The following is a 24,401-nucleotide window of genomic DNA, read 5'->3' as shown; positions in this document are numbered from 1 at the left end:
TTCAATTTGAACTAGTAGAAAACTAAAATGTATTTTTAAAAATGGTTCATAAGAAGACAATAAGCGCAGTGTACTTTTATTAACTAGTAAAGTCCCTACTAATAAAATGCTGCTGGAAAATACTGATTCAATTACCTTTATTTTTATATAGTAAATTATTAGGCAACAGACTTAATGGTATATGAAATAAATGTCTTTCAGCTTAATTCTCCATTTTACCTTTATATATCTATTTATATTTATTAAATCATTCTAAAATATCTTAGTCAGTAAGAATTTTTTCAGAATTGGGACCTTGAATAAGCACTACATTTACAAAAACTGAAAAAAGGAAACAGTATTTACTAAATCAACATGCACTGTAAACTTACCAGCCTACGATTTCGCAATATTTTGTCCCAACACCTAATTATGTAGGAGGTGTTAAATTCAAAGTCTTCTGAACTTGGAAAAGTACATGTAATAAATGTGCCTCTTTACAAAATTAGATACAGAATGGTATTTGTCAAATGTAATTTTATTCTCCCAATTGTTTTGTGACACTGTTGAAAAACACAGACAGAGGGGGGAAAAAAAGGGCAATTCAAACTGGAGAGAATATAAACTTTAAAGTCTGTTTTAGGGGAAAAAAATCTGATAAACAAGATAAATAGTATGGTTTCCTCTTATAATTTTCTTTTTCTCAACTCTATTAGGAACTCTAAACTTATACAAAAAGAATAAGGAGGGTAAGTTTTATTCCATATATAATGTAGATCCCTTCAAAATTAAAAGAGATTAGTAATTATGTCTCACCTTCTGTAATACTTTATTACCTGTACATGAGTGAGGAGTTCCATGGATATCTAGAACACTGAAAATGGTGCCTTTAAACAACCATAAACCCTTCTGGATGGCAATTATGAGAGGTATGATATAATCAGAGAGTCTAGAGACAGAGAATATGTGATCAAGTGTAGATTTTACCCCTTCCTAATTGTGTTTCCGAAAAACCACTTAACTGTAACTAAGCCTCAGTTTTCCTCAACTACAAACATATTACCTACCGTATGGGACTGCTGAGAAGATAAAAACATGTAAGATATGAAAGTATTTTTAACTGTGAAGCACAATTTATAAAGGAAAATACACATGCTACCAGTTACATATTTATTACTATATATTTCCTTATCTTCTTTTTTTTTTTTTAAAGATTTTATTTATTTATTTGTCAGAGACAGAGGGAGAGAGAGCAAGCGAGCACAGACAGACAAAGAGGCAGGCAGAGGCAGAGGGAGAAGCAGGCTCCCTGCCGAGCAAGGAGCCCGATGTGGGACTCGATCCCAGGACCCTGCGATCATGACCTGAGCCGAAGGCAGCTGCTTAACCAACTGAGCCACTCAGGCATCCCGATATTTCCTTATCTTCTTGAGCAGAATACACAAAAATATAATTTAACCCATGACCGTAATTACTCACTGTGCTAAGCTATAGTACAGGGACCCAAGTCACCATAACCCAGGCTAAAGAAGGCCAAGATGTGAGGCTGCCTGTTTTGGTACTTCTTTATAGTTTTGGATGCCCTTTGTACAGTCAGATGTTTGGTAAGACTTTCGCTGCTATCAGCACACATAGTTACCTCGAGGGAGCCTTCCCATAATAATGCCAGTTAAAATCCTCTCTCTCATAATTTGCTGCTCCACTTCCTTTTTCACCTTCTCTCAACAGAGAAACTCTGTCTCCCTCACAGAGAAAAAAAGAAAGCACCAAAATACAAGTTCATTTACTTCCTGCAACCAAATTGACAAAGGAACCTGCTCTTGTAACCATCCTCTGATCCTTTTGTCCTGTAACAAGGGACACATTGTTTTTACCTAAAGCTAGTCCTTCTACGATGCCTGAGATCCCAAGCCCTTAAGCTTTCTGTCAGTGATTGTTCTCTCCCACAACTTCAATCCCAAGTCTTCTCTTGGCTACTTCCCAGAAAATTTAAACGTGCTCAAGTCTCTCCTGTCTTCTAAAAGGAAACACAGGAACAAACATTTTCTCATGCTCCAGCTATCCTTTTCTCCTTCCCTGCCAGCTATACCTCCCCAGTCCTAGACAAACAATAGTAAATGCACTTCTACTCAGGGAAGGTATGCACATGGAAGGGACCAGGGGAGGCAGGGGTTAAAACTAAGATAATTTTTTGAGACGGATGAGTTAGTAGGCTGAGGTACAATGGATCAGGGAGAAACAGCAGCAAATGCAAAGGCACATAGCAGAGGAAGGGTATCTGGCCGCTCAAGGAAAATGAAAATAGTTCAGAGCTCCCACTAAATGACAAATTCCTAAATACATTTATCCTTGTTCCTTCCCAGAACACTAAAATACTAGCGAAGGAGTCCTAATTTCTTAAAGGCAAAAGCATAAATGTATAAGAACAAATATAAGGGGAAAAAAGAGAAAAAGCAGGTGAGAGACACCAAAATTTGAAAGGATAGAAAACTGATCAACATATGGTCACTGAACAATTTGGTGTACATGAGAAAACTGCCTAAACCTGAAGCAAGAGACAAGCTCATTCCCAAAGAACCTAGACAAACTGAGGAACTGAAGGCTGTTAAGTACCTCTGGGAGTGGGGTTGAGGAACAGGACTAACAAGAAGATTGGTTGAGATTTCAGAAGATATAATAATCAGACCTCCAGCTCTCCTCCTCATCATAAAGTCAGGTATCTCCTCTCTCCTATCACAGCAGAAAACCAGAGATTTACTGTGTGGAGACAGATCAGAGAATGTTCTAGATTTGGATGTATCAGGTTCAGAGGTAGAATGCAATGTAGCACTGAAAACAAAAGGAAAAGGGAAGTTAACACATGGAGCCCATATCCCCATTTTCTCGGGCAGGAGATTTGAGAATTCCCTTCACAGAATGGATTCAGATGTTGTACAACTGGGGTCATCCAACAAAAATACTTGATTCTACCTTATGAAAGTCCCAATTATGCATAAGAACCTCCAAATAAGCTTGGAACATTTCATTCTTTTTTAAATTTTTATATAAATTTTATTTATTTTTCAGCATGGTAAGTATACTCTTTATTCCCCATTCCTCCACCCACCTCCTCTCTGGTAACCATCAATTTGTTCCCTATAGTTAAGAGTCTGTTTCTTGGTTTGTCTTTTTTTCCTTTGTTCATTTGTTTCTCAAAATGCACATATGAACGAGATCATCTGATATTTATTTCACTTAGCATTATACTCTCTAGCGCTATTAATGTTGCTGCAAATGTTAAGATTTTATTCATTTTTATGACTGAATATTCCATGTGCATATACACCACATTTTCTTTATCTAATCATTTATTGATAGAAACCTGGGGGGCTTCCATAGTTTGGTTATTATAAATATTGCTTCAATAAACATAGGGGTGCATGTATTCCTTTGAATTAGTGTTTTTGCATTCTTTGGGTAAATAACCAGTAGTGTGATTACTGGATCATAGTGTTGGGTCCCCAATGTTGGGTCCCCCAATAATGGGTCCGTGATTAAAGGAGCGAGACTGATAGAAAGCAAAGGTCAAGCAAAGCTTTATTTCACGCCAAGCATCGAGAATCAAACCTACGGGCTGGAGCCACGCCTCTTACAGACAGTGAGACCCCTCCCTGCCTCACAGACTAACTTTTATAGAGCAAAGGCCATGTGGTTGAGCCTAGCCACACACAGGTGGCCAATGAGACTGCAATACACAGAGAAAGCTGCACAGTCATGCTAGGTCACACACGGGTGGCCAATTGAACTACAATTCACCCCATAGTAGCTATTTGAACTAGCCTATCACCTTAGTCAGAATGGGCACCCAAAAGGCACCCCAAAGGCAGGGCGCATACTCCTTGGTAGCTAGGAGACAGTATGCACCCCCATTGATTGAATGTCTCCACCTGACCTGACCCACCCTTGAATTTGGGCTTTGTTACCTGGGACTGGTTTCCCCGACTTGCTTTTAAGTAAGTTCCCCTGGGGTGGGGGGGCAGGGTCAAATTAAGTTTTACTGCATAAAAAACAAAATGGCAGTTCAACTGGGGTGGAGCCGCTTTGGCTAAATGGGCCCTTACAACAGGGTTGCTCTGTTTTTAATTTTTGGAGGGTTAACCCTAACGCTAACCGCTAACCCGTACTGTTTTCCACAGTGGATGCTCCAGTTTACATTCCCACCAACAGTGCAAAAGGGTTCCTTTTTCTCCACATCCTTGCCAACATCTGTTGTTTCTTGTGCTGCTGATTTTTTACATTCTCACATGTGTGCGGTGATACCTCACTGCAGTTTTGATTTGCATTTCCCCGATGTGTGATAGGGAGTTTGTTGGCCGGCTGCACATTTTCTTACAAAAAACATCTGTTCATGTCCTCTGCCCATTTCTTAATTGGATTATCCAGTTTTGGGATATTGAGTTGTATCAGCTCTTTATGTACTCTGGATACTAGCCCTTTATCAGATATATCATTTGCAAATATCTTCTCCCAGCAATATGTTGCCTTTTAGTTTTGCTGATTATTTCCTTCACTGTGCAGAAGCCTTTTATTCTGATATAGTCCCAACATTTTATTTTGTTTTTATTTCCTTTGTCGCAAGAGAAATACCTTAGAAAAATGTTGCTATGGCTGATGTCAGAACAATTACTTCCTGTACTCTCTTCACCAACCTTTATAGTTTCGGGTCTCACATTTAGGTCTTAATCCACTTTGAGTTTATTTTTGTGTACAGTGAAATAAAGAGGACCAGTTTCATTATTTTGCACATGGCTATCCAGCTTTCCCAACACTTTTGGAGAGACGGTCTTTTCCCTCATTGTATAGTCATTGCTCCTTTGCTGAAGATTAATTGGCCATGTAATTATGGGTTTATTTCCAGGTTTTCTGTTCTTTTCCATTGATCTATGTATCTCTTTTTATGCCAGTACAATGTACTGTTTTAATTACTACTGCTTTGTAATATAACTTGAAATCTGGAATTGTGATATCTCCACCAGTTCTGCTTTTCTTTTTAAAGTTTGCTTTGGCTATTCGAGGTCCTTTGTGGTTCCATATAAATTTGAGTAATGTTTGTTCTAGTTCTGAGAAAAATGCTGTTAGTATTTTTATAGGGATTGCATTAAATGTGTACAATGCTTTGGGTAGTATGAACATTTTAACAATATTTGTTCTTACACCCCATAAGCATGGAATGTCCTTCCATTTCTTTGTATCATCTTCAATTTCTTTCCTCATAAAAGCCCTCTGCAAAGTAGGCCTAGAAAGAGCATACTAAACATACTAAACATAATAGAGGCCTTATTGAAAAAACCCACAGCCAACATCATATTTAATGTGAAAAACTGAGAGCTTCTCTGCTATGGTCAGGAACAAAACAAGAATGGTGCACTCTCACCACTTTTATTCAACATAGTACTGGAAGCCCTAGGCACAACAATTAGACAACATAAAGAGACAAAAGGCATCCAAATTGGTAAAGAAAAAGTAAAGTAAAAGTCTCACTATTTGCAGATGACATGGTACTACAGATAGAAAACCCTAAAGACTCCACCAAAAAACTACTAGATAGAAAGCCCTAGAGACCCCCACCAAAAAACTCCTAGAATTGAAAAACGAATTCAGTAAAGTTGCAGGATACAAAATTAATGTACAATCTGTTGCATTCCTATACACTAATAATGAACAGCGGGAAGTGGAATATTTCATTCTTAAAGATGAAGAGATAACTAATGATCCCCAAACACATGGAAAAGAACCTCTACAACAAAAGAGAAAAAAACAGAAACAAAAACTCGAAGAAAAAGAGGAAAACTTTGAAAAAAGAATTTATTAACCTTAGAAAGATACCTCATTCCTAAAACAACAGGCGGCCACACACACACACACACACACACTCACAAAAAGAAATTCAGTAAATAGGCAGAGTTAGAAATTACAAATACAAAATTAAAATCATCAATGGAAGAATTAAAATATAAAGATGACTACATTCATACAGTTCACTCACTGAACAAATATTATTTTGAGTACCTCCTACTTTCCATAAGTAGTTTAGTAGGAGGTAAGTTAGGAAAATATCATGTTCTAGAATACAAGTGAAGAAAATATATCAAAGAAGACTATGTGATAAACTGTGTCAAAGGCTGTTGTTCTATAAGTAGGGTTGACAGTTTAAATTTATCACTTAACAAAGTGGTGTCTGCCTAGAGGAAGAGGTTCCATCCTTGAAATACCCAACAATAGTGTCTTTCCCCCTTTCTAAAGCTTCTTCCACAGCTTACCAAAAGTACTTAGTAGCCCTTACCTCTCTATACCAAAGCAATTTACCCAGCCATCCATACCAATTTTGCTCAGACCTTCAGCTCTATGTGACTTAGGAGAAAATCAAGTTAGGAGGAGATTTTTTTAACTGAGTTTGGTCTGGAAAGTTCTCTCCTCCACGCTCCTCCACATTCCATTCTCTCCATAGCAAGCCAGTACATCAAAGCTTATCTGGAGACAGTTGGGCCAATCATTCTTCCTTTTAAGTGTCTTTTTTTTTCCCCCTTTTCTCACTTTAACCCGGTTTCTCTGGGACTTCAGTTCCTCTCCTTTCTAGTAGATACTAGATAACACAGTACCGTAGTCCCACACCCATCTGTGCACCAGAATCATCTGCCCAGCTGGTTAAAATTGGAGGCATCAGGGGATAAAAAGGCACAAAGAAACTTTTTAGCATTATGGAAATGTTCCATATTTTAATTGCAGTGATAACTTACACAACTATATACACTACAAAAAAATCTCTTTAGAATAAATTTACAATTTCAACTTCGACTCTTTAGAAAATGAAAAAGGGATCTATTAATTACACCAGGACAGTAAGCATAAACCACAACTACTCTGGGAAAAGCAGGATTAGTGGTCATCTCAGTAATAAATAAAAATAAAGAGTAAGTATTGACCACTGGCTTTAGCAACATGGATATTGTGAAATAATAGAAAATATATACACAAATCTCTGCCTCCAATTTCGGGCATTGAATTCTTAGTGGAATCTCCTTTGGAATCTCCTAAGTGATTGAAGTGTCTTTTGTTCTAATAGGATGACTCTTGGTGGCCTCCTGGATGTGGGCTGCTCACCAGAAAGTCTGAGCCATAATCTGAAGCTTGGAACTTTCAGGTCCAACCCCTACTCTCCAGAGAAGGGAAAGGGAGTGGAAATGGAGTTAATAATCAACCATGCCAACCTGATGAAGCCTACATAAAATTCCCAAAACTAGCACAGGGTTCAGAAAGTATCTGAGTATGTGAACACATACATATATATGGGTAGTGTAACCCAACTCCACTCGGACAGCATCTCCTGTACTATGTACCTCTTCATCTGATTGTTCGTCTGTATACTTTATCATATCCTTTATTGTACAATAAACATAATTATTTCCCTGAGTTCTGTGAGCCATTCTAGCAAAGTATCAAACTCAAGGAAGAGGTCTGGAAACCCTACTTAGAAGGGGTTCAGTCAGAAGTTCTGTCAGTCAGAAGTACATGTGACAACCTGGGACTTGTGACTGGCATCTTGAGTGAGGAAGCCCTCAACTTTGTGGGATCTGATACTATCTCCAGGTAATGTCAGAACTGAAAAGAATAATGAGGGCGCCGGGGTGGCTCAGCTGGTTAAGTGACTGACTTGATTTTTTGGCTCAGGTCATGATCTTATGATCATGGGATCAAGCCCCACAATGGGACAGGCTCCACACTCAGCACGGAGTCTGCTAGAGATTCTCCCTCTCCTCCTGGCTCCTCTTTGCCCTGCATGTTCTATCTCTCAAATAAAAAAAATAAAAATAAACTATAGCTCTATATGCTATACAATAATCAGAAAGTAATCAAATAATTAAATAATTGATTAATTTTGTTATATAATGATAAATAAATAAATAAATAAATAAAAATAAACTATAGCACTACATGCTATGCAATAATTAGAAAATAAAATTTAAAAAAATAACCATTTACAATAGAACCAAAAACACCAAAAAACTAGAAATAAATACAATGTGTAGTACTACACTGGAAGTTTCAAAATATTTCTGAAAGAAATTAAAGATAATTCATGTAATGGAGAGACAATATATTCACAGATTAGAAGACACAGTATTGTTAAATGTCCATTCTGCCAAATGGTCAATACATTCATAATTAAAATTCAAACAGGATTTCTTTAAATGGAAATTTAGGAGCGGATTCTAAATTTCTATGGACATGCAAACAAACCAAAATAACCAGAATAAACTTGAGAAGAGTATAAAATTAGAGAACTTAACATCACATTGACTTTGAGAGAAACTATAAAGCTACAGTAATCAAGACAGAGATATTAGTAAAAAGATAGACAAATATACCAAACAAAACAGAATCTAGAAAGAGATTCCCCACTGCTAAGACATTGACAAAACAACACAAAGAAGAAAATCTTTGCAGTAAGTGAACAGCTGGATATCCATTTTGGACAGGGGGCTGGGAGGGGACCTCCCCCCTCACACCATATACAATAGGGTCACAGGTTAAGGGATGCCTGGGAGGCTCAGTCGATTAAGTGTCTGCCTTCAGCTCAGGTCATGATCTCAGGGTCCTGGGATCAAGTCCCACATCAGGCTCGCTGCTCAGCAGGGAGCCTGCTTCTCCCTCTGCCCCTCTCCCTGCTAATGCTTGCTCTCTCTTTCTCACTCTTTGTCTCTCAAATAAATAAACTTACCAAAAAAGTCAGAGGTCTAAAGGTAAAAGCAAACTATAAGCTAATAGAGAAAAACATTTTCATGACCTTCTTAAAAATACAGAAAGCACTAATCAAAAAACAAACATGTGATAAATAGTATTTCACCAAAACAAAAATCTTCTGCTTATGCACTACAGTGGTGCAAAAACACCACTAAGAAAATGAGCTGGCAAGCCACAGATTAGGAGAAAATATATACAAGGTATACCATACACAAGATCAAGAATGTACTTAATTTTTTAAAAGACACTTCAGAAAAGATAATTATACAAATGACTAATAACATTTAAAAGTGCTTAAGATCATTAATCAGAGAAATACAAAATACAACCACTTGAGAGATCACTATAAATACAGAATTGTGCAGTGATTCTCAATTGGATGGAGAGTTGGCAATTTTGACCCCCAGCAGACATTTTTAGTTGTTACAGGCATCTAGAATGTTTAGCAACCTTCAATATTGCTAAACATCGTATAAGACATGGGACAGCCCCACAAAACAAAGAATTATCCTGTCCAAAATGTCATCAATGGTGGCAAAATTGAGAAACCTCCAATAGATGAAAGAGACAAATAGCATCAAATGTTGGTGAAGATCTAGAGCAAATGGAACTCTCTTATACATTACAGAAGGGTATGCAAAATGATTGATTCATTAGGTGTTTGGCAGATGCTACCATATTAGGTGTAAACGGCTTCTCCTCGCCAAACTAAAGGTCGACATGGCCTAAATGGCCTGAATGATCTAGACCCAGTCTACTTCTCCAGCCTTATCTCTCAGTTTAAATGAGGCACAAGGATGATTCAGTATTAGGAAAAATTTTCAATCAAGTCTACTTGACGTTACTCAGAGAAATCCTAAAAATTCTGAGACAAAAGAAATCTTAAAGATTTCTAAAGAAGGCTTTATTAACACATTCCTGATAGTAAAACATCTACATCTCTCATAACAAACACTAACAGTTTTGGCAAAATCTCAGATCTATTTGACAAAAACTATAGAAACAACTAATGCTATTCAAGTAATAGTCCTCTACCCCTTTTGTAAACTGGGTTAATTGGAAACCATTATAGAATTACTGATATTAACTTAAGACACATTGCAATACAGGTTGAAAAAAAATTAAAGTAACAGTTCAGAAAGATACTATATAAATACCACAACTCATTTCATCAAAGAGAGGAATCAGAAGAAAAACAGTGTATTAATGGCCTAAACTGGCACCATTCAATAAAAACATAACAAAAAGTACAAATATAAGCCACAAATGCTTTGTTAAAAGAGTAAAAAGCAGATTAAATCCATTTTGATAATATAATTATACCATATGGAAGTGCATATATTATGTACCAAATATGCAAAATAGCCAATAAATCCAAAATATTATCACCTCAACATGTAATCAACCTAAAGTTTAAATTATTTTATATTTTCTTTTTGTACTAAGTCTTCAAATGTTATTTTACATTTATTATCAATTTCATTTTGGACTAGCCACATTTCAAGTATTCAATAGACACATGTAGCTAGCGGTTACTAGATAACTAACACTAATTATTACATGACATACATCTAAGCATTTTACTTGGACTTTTTTATTTCATTCTCTCTGAGGCACACACATGGGAAAGGAACTTGCCCCAAGTTTCCACAATTAGTGGTAGAGTCTGGATTCTAACTCAACCAGCATGACTAATATCTCCTGCTCCAAACCACCATCTTTTCCCAACTCAAATTTAAAAATTAAAAATTAAATTTGTTTTTACAATGTTCCTGAAACTTTCAATTAACCACATTAATACCCTAAGTCCTGCTTTGATACTCCCATTCATTTTATAGAAACCTAAATCTCTGGTCACATTAAAAAAAAAAAAAAAAAACACCACCAACAAAAAAACAAAACTGTTTTCTCCCCATGACTTAAATCTGCAAGAAAACACTTACCATTAATATGAGTTTTTGATACTTTTGTTTTAGGTCTGACACACTGGCAGATGGGTCTGCCCCCAGAATGCTGTACCAATCCTTTTTTGGGATCTGCTCAAATGCCATCATCCATTGAACAAGAAGTGGGCCTTCTCAAATCAGCTGAATAAAAATATTGACAATTCATTACAGTTTGCAGGATTGAAGAAATAAGCAAGTACTTTTCTAAATTATTTAACAGTTGAAAAATCAGGATTAAAAGGCAAACTTGATGAAGCATATATTCTCATTTTTTAAGCCCCAAGAATTTCATGTTTAAGTATACAGACAAGTATGGGAAATCTGTTACACGTTTCATGATATACGCTTATACCTTAAATTAATAAATTACAACAGCATTAAGAAATTAGAATTCGAAAATGAACGAAAGCGGTGGATGACCCCTAAGAGTATTTCTGCTAGTCTCGCGGTAAAAGCACATAATAAATGCTAAACGCAATAAAAGGAATTTAATAAATGTTTACAAAACTTAAAAACAGTTAAAAGCAAAACAAAACAGCAAAGAATTAAAATGAATTTGGGAGCATTCCTCTTAACGTTTCCAGCTCACATTTCTTCCAGAGTACCTTAAAAGAATACTATGGGAACAGCTCGGGCAGGTAGACAGCACGAATCCCTCGGTTACAGGCGCTTACAAAGAAAGAGAACCTGAAACTGCTCACAGGAGGCTACTCCAGCCCTCTAGATTACAGAGGAGACCTCGCCAGGAGCCCCCCAAATCAAGCAACATCTTCCCACAGCTGTGAACTTCAAGAGACCAGGGGTGGGGTGGGGGGCTCAAAATTCCGACCTGGGAATCCACTGTATTCATTTCGGCTGTACCGCCCAGCCCCAGGATTCTACCCTCTCATGGCTTTACTCGATATCGAACTTAACCAAACTTACCAAACTTTCAGAGAGTCCTTATCACATCTCGCCTGCAGTCGACCAAAACCCGGAACCGGCTTATTCTTCCGCCGGAAGTCATGGACCTGACGCGACGGCGTTCCCAGTCGAGCCCTTGTGGCCGAGGCACCGAACGCAAGGGACGCTCCGCCCTCCTGGACGCGGTCGCTATGGTAACCAGTCTTCGCTTCCAAGGAATATCAAGCAGTAAGTGCCCGAGCTGTGGAAAAAGGTGTCCTTCGCTTCATTCTAACTCTCTCTAGCCCCAGCTCTGAGACTGTGGCGTCTCTTCTCTCCCTCAGCGAGCCCCAACCCTCCCCCATGCGCCCAGGGCTCCCTCAGCTTTCCCCAAAGCTGCCTCGGCTTACCCTACCCTGCTCCCAAACCTTTCGCGGTTGGTGACGGTTCTCTGACGGGAGAGGGGGCTGGGGGAGGTGGTGGTGTAGGCGTCCGTGAAGCCAGAGGAGATCTAATTCTAACGCGGTCTCTATACTTCCCTTAGAACGCTCTTACTCGAAAATTCAGAGAAAACCTATACCGATTGAAGGGTTTGGTGTTTGGTTTTTTTTTTTGTTTTTTGTTTTTTGTTTTTTTTCCCCCCCACCGTTTTTTAATATTTTATTTCTGGAAAAGATGTTCACCTTAATTATTTCTTGTAGATGATCTTAGCAAGCGATAACTTTTCCGTCTTTTCATACTTACGGTCTTGCTTCCCTTTCACTTCAACCCAGTGAAGCTTTCCTAGCGGGTGTTAATATTCCCATTTGGCTGATGAGGAAATAAACTAAGGATCAAGGCCCAAAAGCTAATTGTGTAGCAGCAGAGCAGGACTCTTAGTAAGTGTGCCTATGACCAGGGACGCCAGGCTATCCATCAAGCTTAAGAAAAGGAACAAATCACTGCCTTGGAGGACTTGCTGGGCCCTGCAAATGGGCACTGGTAGGTTTTTTGTTAGATTTTTCTTTATTTTTTTTTTCCTTCTCGCCTCTCCCTTTCCTTCTGTTCCCTTTTATTATCTCTTCTCTGTACTAACGGCCTTCCATTGACCTCTCTTCCTCGCACTGCTTCCAGAGGTGCTACTGCAGTCTTGGATTTTGGCCGCGTGATTCAAATTTCACTTGTAGATGTTCAGAGGGTTCTGTTCTTACTGCTTAAATTTGCTTTCCTTCCTGTTTTCTCTCTCTTCTACGCAATCTCAGTTTGAGAAGGAGTCAAGATAAACCTAAGTACATAAAATAAAATATTTTACTATGGTCAGTTAATTAAGGATGGTATGAAGAATGACTGAATGGCGTAAGAAGATCTAAAGCAAAAAGTTATCAGTTGGGCTCTCCATAGAATTTTGTCATGTTTAAAATTAAGCACAAAGAGCCTTATGCTAAGTCAGAGGATCTGGATTTTAGTCCTGGTTCCAACATACCTTCGTACCTTCTGTGTGGCCCTATGGGGACGTGTTAAATGATAGAATTAAGTGTTGCTCTGAATACCTTCCTATACCGAATGACACCCCCCTGAACTTTTTACCCTCAAATATGCTCCCCTTCCACGGCTTAGTCCTTCCTCATAGAGAGTTATGCTCAGATCCTCCAGTTTTGTTTTGTTTTGTTTTTAATTTATTTGACAGACAGAGATCACAAGTAGGGGGCGGGGTGGGGGGGGGTAGAAGCAGGCTCCCTGCCAAGCAGAGAGCCCGATGCAGGGCTTGATCCTAGGACCCTGGGGTCATGACCTGAGCCGAAGGCAGAGGCTTAACCCACTGAGCCACCCAGGCGCCCCAGATCCTCCAGTTTTTACAGCAAGAGCACAGTACTTCGATTTATGATTCCTTAGGGTATTGTGTTTTCTCTTTTGTTCCTTTTTTTTTTAAGGATTTTATTTATTTATTTGACAGACAGAGATCACAAGTAGGCAGAGAGGCAGGCAGAGAGAGAGAGAGAGGAGGAAGCAGACTCCCTGCTGAGCAGAGAGCCCGATGTGGGACTTGATACCAGGACCCTGAGATCATGACCTGAGCTGAAGGCAGCGGCTTAACCACTGAGCCATCCAGGCACCCTTTTATTCCCTATTTTTAGCCAAATTCTGGAAAGTCTGATCACAATATCTCAATTTTCTCAACTCATTTTTTTCATATTTGTGTGTGTGTGTGTGCCATGTATATGTATGTATTTATTTAGATGTGGATTGTAAGAGGTACATCTTTTTCTCCCCCAGCAGTTACCAAGTGTTCAGTCATTTCATCTCAACATACTTTAGCTCTTAGCAGTAAAGCATACTTTAGTTTGCAACTTTTTCTCTCATCTCCATAATGTCCTTATTCTGCTGAAATGATCAGTAATTCATTGACAACACCTAGTCTCTATTTACATTTGCTTAGTTGTCTCAGAAATGTCTTTTTATGATTGGTTTGCTTGAATCATGATCCAAATATAGGCTACACAGAACATTTTCTTTTTTTAAGATTTCATTTATTTAACAGAGAGAGAGAGAGAGAGGTCACAAGTAAGCAGAGAGGCAGGGAGAGAGAGAGGAGGAAGCAGGCTCCCCGCTGAGCAGAGAGCCCAATGTGGGGCTCGATCCCAGGACCCTGAGATCATGACCTGAGCCGAAGGCAAAGGCTAAACCCACTGAGCCCCCTGGGCGCCCCTACACAGCACATTTGATTGTTCTGTCTCTTTAGTATCTTTTAAGCTATAGCAATCCCACTTCACTGTTATCTTGGTTTTGTTTTTTCTTCTCCTGCCATAGGCTTATTAAAAAACCAGATCAGTTGTCTTACAGTCTGATTTTATTCACACTAGAAGAAACTTCTTAAAACACTTTTTACATGAATCTCTGCTCATTTGTCTTCATTTTTCATTTTCTAGAGCATTATTGCCCAAAAGAAATATGGTGTAAGCTACAAATATGAACCACATGAATGATTTTAAATTTCCCAGTAGCCACATTAGGAAAGTAAAAAGAAACAGGTGAAATGAATTTTAATAATATATTTTATTTAACCCAAATATATCAGAGTATGATTATTTCCAAATATAGTCAATATACAAATTATTAATGAGATATCTTACAGTTTTTTCATACTAAATATTTAAAGATTTAGTATATTTTACCTATGTAATTTACCTATTCAGCTCATTCAGTTTGGACTTGGCATATCTTAAGTGCTCCATAGCCTCATCTAACTAGTGACTGCTGTATCAAACAGGCCCTGTCTAAGGGATAATGTCTTGAAGTGCCTAGCTGGCTCAATCAGTAAAGCATCTTGCTCTTGATCTCAGGGTCATGAGTCCAAACCCCACATTAGGTATAAATCTTACTTCAAAAAATAGGTAGATAAATAAAGTAGAGGATAAAATCCTAACTCTTTAACCTGGCATTCACTTACCTCCCAAATTTCTTAGTTTTCCAGCCTTATCGCCTTTTACCTCCGTACAGGAAACCTTTAAACAATGGGATTTTTTTCTTGGTACTTCATCCATAATTTTGATCAGGTGGTTCTCCTGGCTTATACCACTTTTGCTCTTTTCCACCTATCAGTTTTATCCCTCTTTCAGATCCATCTCTTCCATCTAGCCTTTTATGCTGACTTAGTCGTTAGAAATTAGTTCCTCCGCTCAAGATTCATAGCCAGCCCTGTATGTCCTCCTCATCTGTGCCCATCCTATCCCGCAAGATACTATGATACATTTTGGATGTACGTTCTGGTTCCCTAATTCCATAAGTTCTGTGAGGGCAGGGACACTTCTCAGAGAAACTAAGCACCAGCTACTGTGCAATATCTCTGGAGTTCTAATGATGTGTATCTATGATAGATGTATTTCTCACTATCTTATTTTAAGAAGGCAATTTATCCATTTTATATAAAACTAACAGCAGAAATATAAACTATGTTAGCATAATGGTTAAGAGCATGAAGTCTAGGGTGCCTGGGTGGCTCAGTCAGTTAAGCATCTGGCTCTTGATCTCACCTCAGGTCTTGATCGCAAGGCTGTGAGTTTGGGCCCAGTATCAGCACTGGGTGTGGAGCCTACTATTAAAAAAAAGAAGAAAAAAAAAAAAAAAAAGAGCATGAAGTCTAGAGTCAGACTGCATAAGTTTGAATCCAAACTCTGTCTCTTACTGGTTATGTGAACATTTTAAGTTAACTTATCTCTGTGCCTTGGTTTCTTTCTCTGTAAAAAAAGGAATAGCAATAGTTTCTCCCTCTAGGTTTTTTTGTGAGGATTCAATAAGATAATAATGCCAAAAGTAGTAAATACTCAAGAAAGGTTAGCTTTTACTATTATTATAATTAATAGTGAAAAATTTGTTGCTGAGTTTTGACTAGGAGAACATTAAGAATTCATAGCTTTATTTTAGGAATTTCCAAACAGAGAAAATGAAAGCTACAAACTATTGACTTGGAAAAATGATCCGCAAACCCAAACATTGTTTAACAACATTAAATAAAAGCATTTAATTATAAATTAAAAGCATGGACAAAAACATCTTTTTTTTTTGAAGATTTATTTATTAATTTGACAGACAGAGATCACAAATAGGCAGAAAGGCAGGCAGAGAATGAGGAGAAAATGGGCTGCTTGTGGAGCAGAGAGCCCGATGTGGGGCTCAATCCCAGGACCCTGGGATCATGACCTGAGCCGAAGGCAGAGGCTTTAATCCACTGAGCTACCCAGGTGCCCCTGGACAAAAACATCTTAATTCCCATGTCATGAATGTTTAACACAAACAAGATACACATACATTAAATATTTAATTTCAAGATGATTGACCAAAGTAATCAAGGTGACTGATCAAGTAGAGTTAAACATAGATATTGATACAGATATAAGTATGGTTATTATAGTATAGATATAGCAGGGATTTAAAACCCTTGGTTGTAGTGATGGCAAAAATCAATCTGTACTCAATTTATCACTTTAGTACTTGTCTGCCCATTAACTAATGTGTGCTACACATTAATAAATTCTTAATTTGAGATCTTATCAGTAAATTGTGCTTCTTATTGATGGATAATATTTGCAATATATACAGTGTAGTTCTGCTATTTTTATACTATTATTATATTTATATTTATATTTACTTGGCTCTTTCTACTGGTTTGATTAACAACTGTTCTTTAATTTTCTCTGAGTTTTTAGGATTTTCACATCAGTGACCTAAGCTGTATCTATCTTTAGGTACCATAAAATATTATGGTTATGTTCTGAAATTAGATGCTTGCTCCTACAGCAACTTAAAATCTACTCAGAGGATAGGAAAACCATCAAGAATTAGCTACTGATGAGATAAAGGCACACGCATATATGCACAGAGTACAGATAGAGCCTTCACTCACTTACTCATTCAATCAACAAACCACTTATTCTGTGTCTACGATGTGTCCTACACTTTGTTACAAGAGACACAAGAGAGTTGGCTGTAGCCCTTGTAAAAGTTTAGAGTTTAAGAAGCAACTGAAGTAACTGTAGGAAGTGCTGTGCCAGAGGAAATGAAGGTGCTGTGACAGTTACTAATTTATAGTTATGTGAATAGAGTAAGACAGATTTCCTCAAAGACTGAAATCCTTGACTCAAATGAGACTAATCCACAGAGCTGCATGGAAGTATTAAGTTTTGAATATTGAAGTATTAAGTTTTAATGGAAGGGAGAAATGAATGGTTAGAATTAGAAAAACATCTTTTTTTCTTTTTTGACGTGTTGTCATAAAGCTTTAGATGGTGTTGAGAATCAGCCCTATTGAACAATCCCACTTCATCTTTTAGAAATAGTTTTTCAGGGGCGCCTGGATGGCTCAGTTGGTTAAGCATCTGCCTTTGGCTCAGCTCATGATTCCAGGGCCCTGGGAAAGAGCCCTGCATCCGGTGGGGAGTCTGTTTTTGCCCCTCCCCACCGCTCCTGCTGTCTTAAATAAATAAGTGAAATCTTAAAAAAAAAATAGAGATGTTTTTTCATTTTTGTGTTTTGCCCCTTACTCATTGTCTTCACTTGATCTCTTCTCTCTTTTTTCTTTTCAGTGGTAATCATCAGTGAAAATTCATGAATGTGAGCAAGGCAGTGCACTAAGCAGGAGAGACAAAGAGGTAAATACTTTTGCTGACACCAAGCCTATTGCTGTGTTTTTCTTGTTTTTTTTTACTTCAATTGTGTCATTGTTCTTTCAACCTCCAATCTTGTTTCAGACCTTTTAGAGGTCTTTATCTTACCTGGAATTTTTGTTCTTTTCTTACTACATTTTTACGTTTGATGTTTTTGTCTTCCCATGAACCTATTAAAAATACCGTCTATAATCCATTTTCTGTTTCTTTTTAGTAATCTTAATAAATACCAAACTTATTTCCCTCATTCACTTCTTTTTTAAAAAACTTTTTAAATTTTATTTCGTTTACTTGTTTGACAGAGAGAGAGAGGCCATGCACAAAGCTTATAGGGGTAGAGGGAGAAGCAGACTCCCCACTAAGCAGGAAGCCCATCATGGGGGTTCGATCCCAGGACCCCAGTACCATGACCTGAGCCTCCCAGAATTTTGAGATCATGTCCTCATCCGAAGCCCAATGCTTAACCTACTGAGCCACCTGGGCACTCCGGCCCCCATTCACTTTTTTTTTTTTTTTAAAGATTTTATTTATTTATTTGACAGAGATCACAAGTAGGCAGAGAGGCAGGCAGTGAGAGAGGAGGAAGCAGGTTCCCCGCCAAGTAGAGAGCCCGATGAGGGGCTCGATCCCAGGACCCTGAGATCATGACCTGAGCCGAAGGCCGAGGCTCAACCCACTGAGTCACCCAGGCACCCCACCATTCACTTCTTTACCCCTTTTTCTTTCTTCTTATGACCATTCTGGTTTTTCTGTGAGCTTTCCAATTACCTTGAAATTTTAAACCTTGTGATGATCTGTTTCAACCATGTCATAATGTACATTTATATCCTTGCTTTAAAGTATTTTTCCTTCTCCATTTTAGTTTTTTTAAACTGAATTTTTTAAAGGTTATTTTAGTCATGTAATTGACTCACAGAAGAAGGTTAATCTGAATGATCAAGGGGTGTTAATTTGTAGGTTAAAATGTGTTAAACAGTTGATATGAAGTCTGTTTAAGTCAATTAGAGAGTATAATGAAGATGTTTCCAGAGTGTTATGGAACCTTTTGAAGTTATCTTGGAATTAACTCCTAATTCAACCATGGCACCCATCTGAACATGCCATTGCATTTAGGTTTTTAAATTTGTGTATATTCCAATAGATATGAATAGACCTACCTATTTTTTAAAAGCTTGACTTTATTACTAAGATTCTTTTGTTTTTGTTGTAGGAAAGAAATTCATGATTCTGTTCATGAAAATGAAAAACATGGTCACTCTCATCTATTTTTCAAAAATAAAATGCAACTGGACTGTATACCCAACAAAACATTACTAGGTTTTTTGTTCATGTACCTCTTTGTTTGTAAAACTAGATTAGTGATATTATTATAGATTTTTAATTTTATTTAGTTTTTAAAGATTTTATTTATTTATTTTTCAGAGAGAGAGAGTGAGACAGAGTACAGCTGGGGAAGCACCAGGCAGAGGGAGAAGCAGGCTCCCTGCTGAGAAGGGAGCCTGATGCAGGACCTGATCCCAAGACTCTGGGATCACAATCTGAGCTGAAGGCAGATGTTTAACTAACTGAGCAACCCCAATGTTTCTACAGTTTTGGGGTTTTTTTTTAATACTAGGTATCTCATATAGAAAGGTAGCACAGATAAAGACATAAAATTTGATGTCATTAAAAGAAATGATTTGTTCCCCTTCAAAATTATTTGATGTAATATTATGAAACATTTTAATACTGGTTAATATCTTCAAAATTTCAAATTAGTTTATGTTATGCAGAGTTTCATAATATTATGGTCAATTTTAATAGTTGAATGTAATTTTCGCATGATGATAGCATTAAGATGAATGAAACATTGCAACTTCAACAGTTCAGAATCCATGGAGATGAGGGTAAAAATCAAATTTTGAAATATATGCTTTACTTAGCATTAGGGTTACTATAGTACTATTTTTTTTACTTGTGTCAGTTTACTAGTAATAAACACATTTAGCATTTCAGCTTCTTCTTGCAACCTTTCAGTTGAATTATTTAGAGACTGATGAAAAACAAATCTTATATGCTAAAGGGACTTCTGCAATGATGGATTAGATGCCAAAATAATGAAACCACATGGCTTAAAAAATATACTGAAGATAGATGTTTTTTCTGGTGAATTTCTGGAAAATATCATATTTTTAAAATATTTGAAGCAATTCATAGTAATACTTGTTAATCTACTGTAGAAGCACCATGAGTATAGTCTTTTGTAGTTCATTAGCAATTTCTTTAATGAGTTTTTTTGTGTGATAGATAAAGTAACAGACAAATGACAGATTGTTTGCCTTTAATGATTTCCCTGTTTCAAGCCCATTACAAAGCAATTAGAAATCTGACAGCATTTTCACTCTGCATTACTGATCATCTAAAGTGATGAGGAATGAGAGGTGATGAATATTAATTGTATATTTTCATATGATTATCATAAATTATTACCTTGTCTGATGTGCTGCAGGTGAAGCAGGAGCATTAGAGAAAGACAGTCAGATATATTAATTTGAAAGACTATATGATTTTTGTCTTTGTAGTATAAATCCTGATCTGTAGTATTAGTCTCTATGAATATTAATTTTTAGTTTTTAGTTTGATTTGGAGTAATGTAAATCACTTTTCCTATTTCAGTACAAGAAAAGGAAAAATTATTCCATAGTACAATGTACATATATCATTTAAATTCAGCATTTTAAAAATCTAATTTAAAAAATGAGATGGTGGGGATGCTTGGCTGGTTCAGTTGTTAGAGCATGTGACTCTTGATCTCAGGATTGTGAGTTTGAACTGATCTCAGGATTGTGAGTTTGATTGTGAGCTTGTTAGATGTAGAGATTACTTAAAAATAAAACCTTTAGGGGCACCTGGGTGGCTCAGTGGGTTAAAGCCTCTGTCTTTGGCTCGGGTCATGATCCCAGAGTCCTGGGATCGAGCCCCGCATCGGGCTCTCTGCTCAGCAGGGAGCCTGCTTCCCTTCTCTCTCTGCCTGCCTCTCTGCCTACCTGAGATCTCTGTCAAATAAATAAATAAAATCTTAAAAAAAAAAAAAACACCTTTAAAAAATGAGATAGTGAATTTGTTGATATGCATATATACAATATTTAGGTATATCAATACAATGGAAGATACACTTAGAAAAAGATCTTATGTTAGTCCTAGGTTAAAGTCAGGTAATCTGGCAAAAGAAGTAAGATAAAAAAGTATAACAAGATGTAAAAGATTTTTCTACATCCTCTATAACAATTCTTTTGGCCCCAGTTCATGGTAAATGCTCTTTACCATGTGTCTTCGTAAATGCTATTTACCAAAAGTGTCTTGCTTTAGTTGTTGTTAGGACTCATGTGCTCTTACTTGGTTCCCAGCCTTGGAGTTTTGGAGCAAATATTGATCCAGAAACTAGATAATAAAATTTAGTACAAGGAGAATTGACAAGCTTATACCATTTGAAATGATTAGAAATATATTTGGATTAATTTTACCAAAGCAAATTAATTTATATTTTGATATCCCGCTCATCATAGATTTTAGTTGGTTATTAGTACATACTTAATGAATGGCGTTGAATTTCATTTCACTAATGTTACTGTGTCTTGCTTTAGTACTGTCTTTTTTACCTTTCTGGTGTGGTTTGCTGCATGGCATACACTTTCAGAGAGGCATGCCTTCCTGGATCCAGCTTTATTTATGAAGCTCATAATCTATTTGATAATATGATTATAAATCAAAAATGAATTTATGTATCTTAGGAATCATTCTCCTTATTTTATATTTGATTATATATATTTATATAGTATATGTGTATATATAATACGTGTGTATATGTGTGTGTGTTTGTATGTATATATGTATAATACACATATATGCGTATGTATATATATGCATATATACACATACATACACATATATGTGTATTTTCCCATTTTATACCTATCAAGTGAAAGTGTCAGGCCTTCACAAATGAACTTTTTGTTTCTGGAAACTTGGGGAGAGCCATCTGAAATTCATTACATATTTACTCAGTGAAAATTCAGATAGCATAATGATAAAAGCTAATCATCAGTAAAAAAGGTTGAGATCCTTACTTTTAGTAGCCCAATTTCATAATACTTTTACTGGCTACGCTTTCCAAATGTGTTATTCTTTATATCTGATGACCTCCCAGTCTTTTTTTTTTACAGGGACTTCCTTTATCTGTAGGGCAGGTCTAACTAGCACACTTTATAGAATCAGAATGGTGATTCCCAATGCCCTCAACTCCTTTCTGCTCATATTCCATATCCTAGTGTTAGTCTAGACTTCAAGTTGATTCTTTCTACAGCACAGCCAATTCTCCTTTTCCTTTCTACTTTTTTCCCCTTTCTAACATACCACCAACCAACATAGCTATTTGACTTTGGGTCAAAGTCTCCACTTCTAATTAGTTTAGAACTCTTACATATTTTTCCTATGTCACCTGAGTTCATAGGAACCTGGGCTGTCCAACTGTGACACTCTTAGCAAATCAATAGCTGAGGAAAGAGACAGTACTAAATTATAAATTATAAATACCGCATCTTCTCTGATAACAAACAGTCTCTGAAACACATTCTACCTTTTCTAAAATCTCTTTCTCACTGCAAGTTGTAGAACTAAATACAAAAATGAGATCTAGGGGCCCCTGAGTGGCTTAGTGGGTAAGGCCTCTGCCTTTAGCTCAGGTCACAGTCTCAGAGTCCTGGGATCGAGCCCTGCAATGGGCTCTCTGCTTGGTGGAGAACCTGCTTCCCCCTATCTCTCTCTTCCTTCCTCTCTGCCTACTTGTGATCTCTCTCTCTCTGTCAAATAAATAAATAAAATCTTTTTAAAAAATAAGGCCTAATATTTATGATTAACAAACACTTTCACACATTACGCGTTTACTTATTTGATCTATATAACAATTCATGAGGTGGATAAGGCAGATGCTATTGTCATACACATAAGGAAATAAGACTGAGGAGGAAGAGAGGTGAGATTCATACTCAGGTTAGCTGAGTCCACATCTTACACATTTTCTGTTACACTGCCTTAGCTCCCATATGTAAAAGCCCTTCTACTAATGACTAAAACTATACAGGTAGAAGAACTTTTGAGTTTCCTTGTGCTATCATTCTTCCTTGTCCTTTCTTAGGGAAAATAAGCCCAAGAAAGTTTAGGATAAACCCCAGGTCTGGCCCAAACTAAGATCACAACTCTAGAATTTCTTGGGTTAGTTCCAGAGATCTTTGCATTGCAGACACTGCCTTCATGTTTTCTAAATCTACATGATTATTTTCTTTATTTTTTCTTCAGCTATTAAATTATTGATTATAGTCCTGGCTTGGTAAATAGAAGTATTCCCCTCTGTTTTTAAGTCTTTGTTAATAATAAAATGAAGTCTGTTTTATCTGGCAAAATTTTTCATAAGGTAGAAACATTCTGGAATGTCATAAGGTGAGAGTGGAAGAGAGGGACATGACTGCTTTGTATTGGGAGAGTGGAAGAGAGGAATGTTGGAGTTGTTACTTGCCTCCATTTCCTCCTCCTCCTTTTTTTTTTTTTTTAAAGATTTATTTATTTTAGAGAGTGGGGAGGGACAGAGGGATAGGAAGAAAATCCTCAAGCATACTCCCCGCTGAGCTTGAAGTAGAGCTCAATCCCAAGACCCTAAGACCATGCCCCAGACCAAAATCAAGAATCCCTCAACCAGCTGAGCCACCATGCACCCCACCCCATTTCCTTCTTGATTACCCTGCACAGATAATGTCCAAGGGACATTCTTTCTTCTCTAAATTGGGATCATTTCTGATTGATTGTTTATATGGTATTTAGGGTTAGAAAAATAGTTAAGGTCAAACAGATAATTCAGGGACCACATTTTTTTCTTTCTAAGGTATATAAATTTGAATAGTAACAGAAGCTGAGAAAACAGGAGTGTTAATTACATAATGAAGAACAATGAGTCTCCTGGTGCAATAGATAGCTTAGTTCAACATAGCAACTGGCTCTTGTTTGATTCTGTAAGAGATAAGATTTTTTATTTCCTTTTTCAACTGGTATGTCTTTCCACCTGAGTTACACTTCTGACCCACATGTGTAATTAGTTGGTTGGTCATATGACACAGAGATTTCTCTCCTTGAAAACTGGGTTCATTTCTTGACTCCACACACTTGGCCTTCTTTACATATCTCCCTTTTCTAACCAAATAACAGCTATTCTTCACACTATTCAAGTTTTGAGTGTTTTTATGAGCACTTCTATTTAAATACCATTCCATTACTTATCTCTTTCTCTAGTCATAGAAAATCCTTTTAATTTTATTCACGAAACATTCCCTCTTTCCTTCTCAAAATTTCTACCTAAAATGGATTTATATCTTGTTCCAGTGAAGCATCACTTAGTTGAAGCAACAAGCCGTTTAAGATCTCTAGGGAAAAGAAGGGTCAACAAATTGGAAAGAAAATAGGCATCTCAGGGATCTGATATGGTGGAGCTAAACATAGAAGAGGTCAATATTCTTGACTAGTCATCAATAAATTGTTCTGAAACAGATTCTTAGAAGAAGTGTGTCAATAGCCATTGGTTTAGCAATGAAGACAGTTTTTACGTTCTTTTCTTCGTAATTGTTTTTTGTTTATCCTGAACTGGAGA

General features: G+C 37.1%; 2 protein-coding genes across 7 annotated transcripts in view; one reads left to right on the top strand and one right to left on the bottom strand.

Annotated features, from left to right (window-relative positions):
- DNAJC24 (DnaJ heat shock protein family (Hsp40) member C24) overlaps nt 1–11,752 on the bottom strand; it is a 54,701-nt gene extending 42,949 nt beyond the window's left edge. The window contains exons 1-2 of one of the 2 annotated variants that reach the window (XM_059138965.1): nt 11,631–11,752; nt 10,704–10,847 (exon numbers count right to left, since the gene is read on the bottom strand). In XM_059138965.1, coding sequence (XP_058994948.1) covers nt 10,704–10,814 — 111 coding nt within the window. In that variant the 5' untranslated portion in view covers nt 10,815–10,847; nt 11,631–11,752. The remainder of the gene's footprint in view (nt 1–10,703; nt 10,848–11,630) is intronic. The other variant, XM_059138955.1, reaches the window with a different exon arrangement.
- DCDC1 (doublecortin domain containing 1) overlaps nt 11,716–24,401 on the top strand; it is a 439,498-nt gene continuing 426,812 nt past the window's right edge. For 3 of the 5 annotated variants that reach the window (XM_059138743.1, XM_059138722.1, XM_059138763.1), the window contains exons 1-2: nt 11,716–11,837; nt 17,648–17,713. The gene's annotated coding sequence lies outside the window, so the exon portion shown is untranslated. Of the gene's footprint in view, nt 11,838–12,343; nt 12,570–17,647; nt 17,714–24,401 lie in introns of those variants that run through there. The other 2 variants (XM_059138732.1, XM_059138754.1) reach the window with 2 other exon arrangements.

The sequence above is a fragment of the Mustela lutreola genome, chromosome 1 (assembly GCF_030435805.1).
Source record: "Mustela lutreola isolate mMusLut2 chromosome 1, mMusLut2.pri, whole genome shotgun sequence".
Classification (NCBI taxonomy): domain Eukaryota; kingdom Metazoa; phylum Chordata; class Mammalia; order Carnivora; family Mustelidae; genus Mustela; species Mustela lutreola.
Note: the sequence above shows the minus strand (reverse complement) of the source record. Positions and strands in the feature narration are given on the sequence as shown.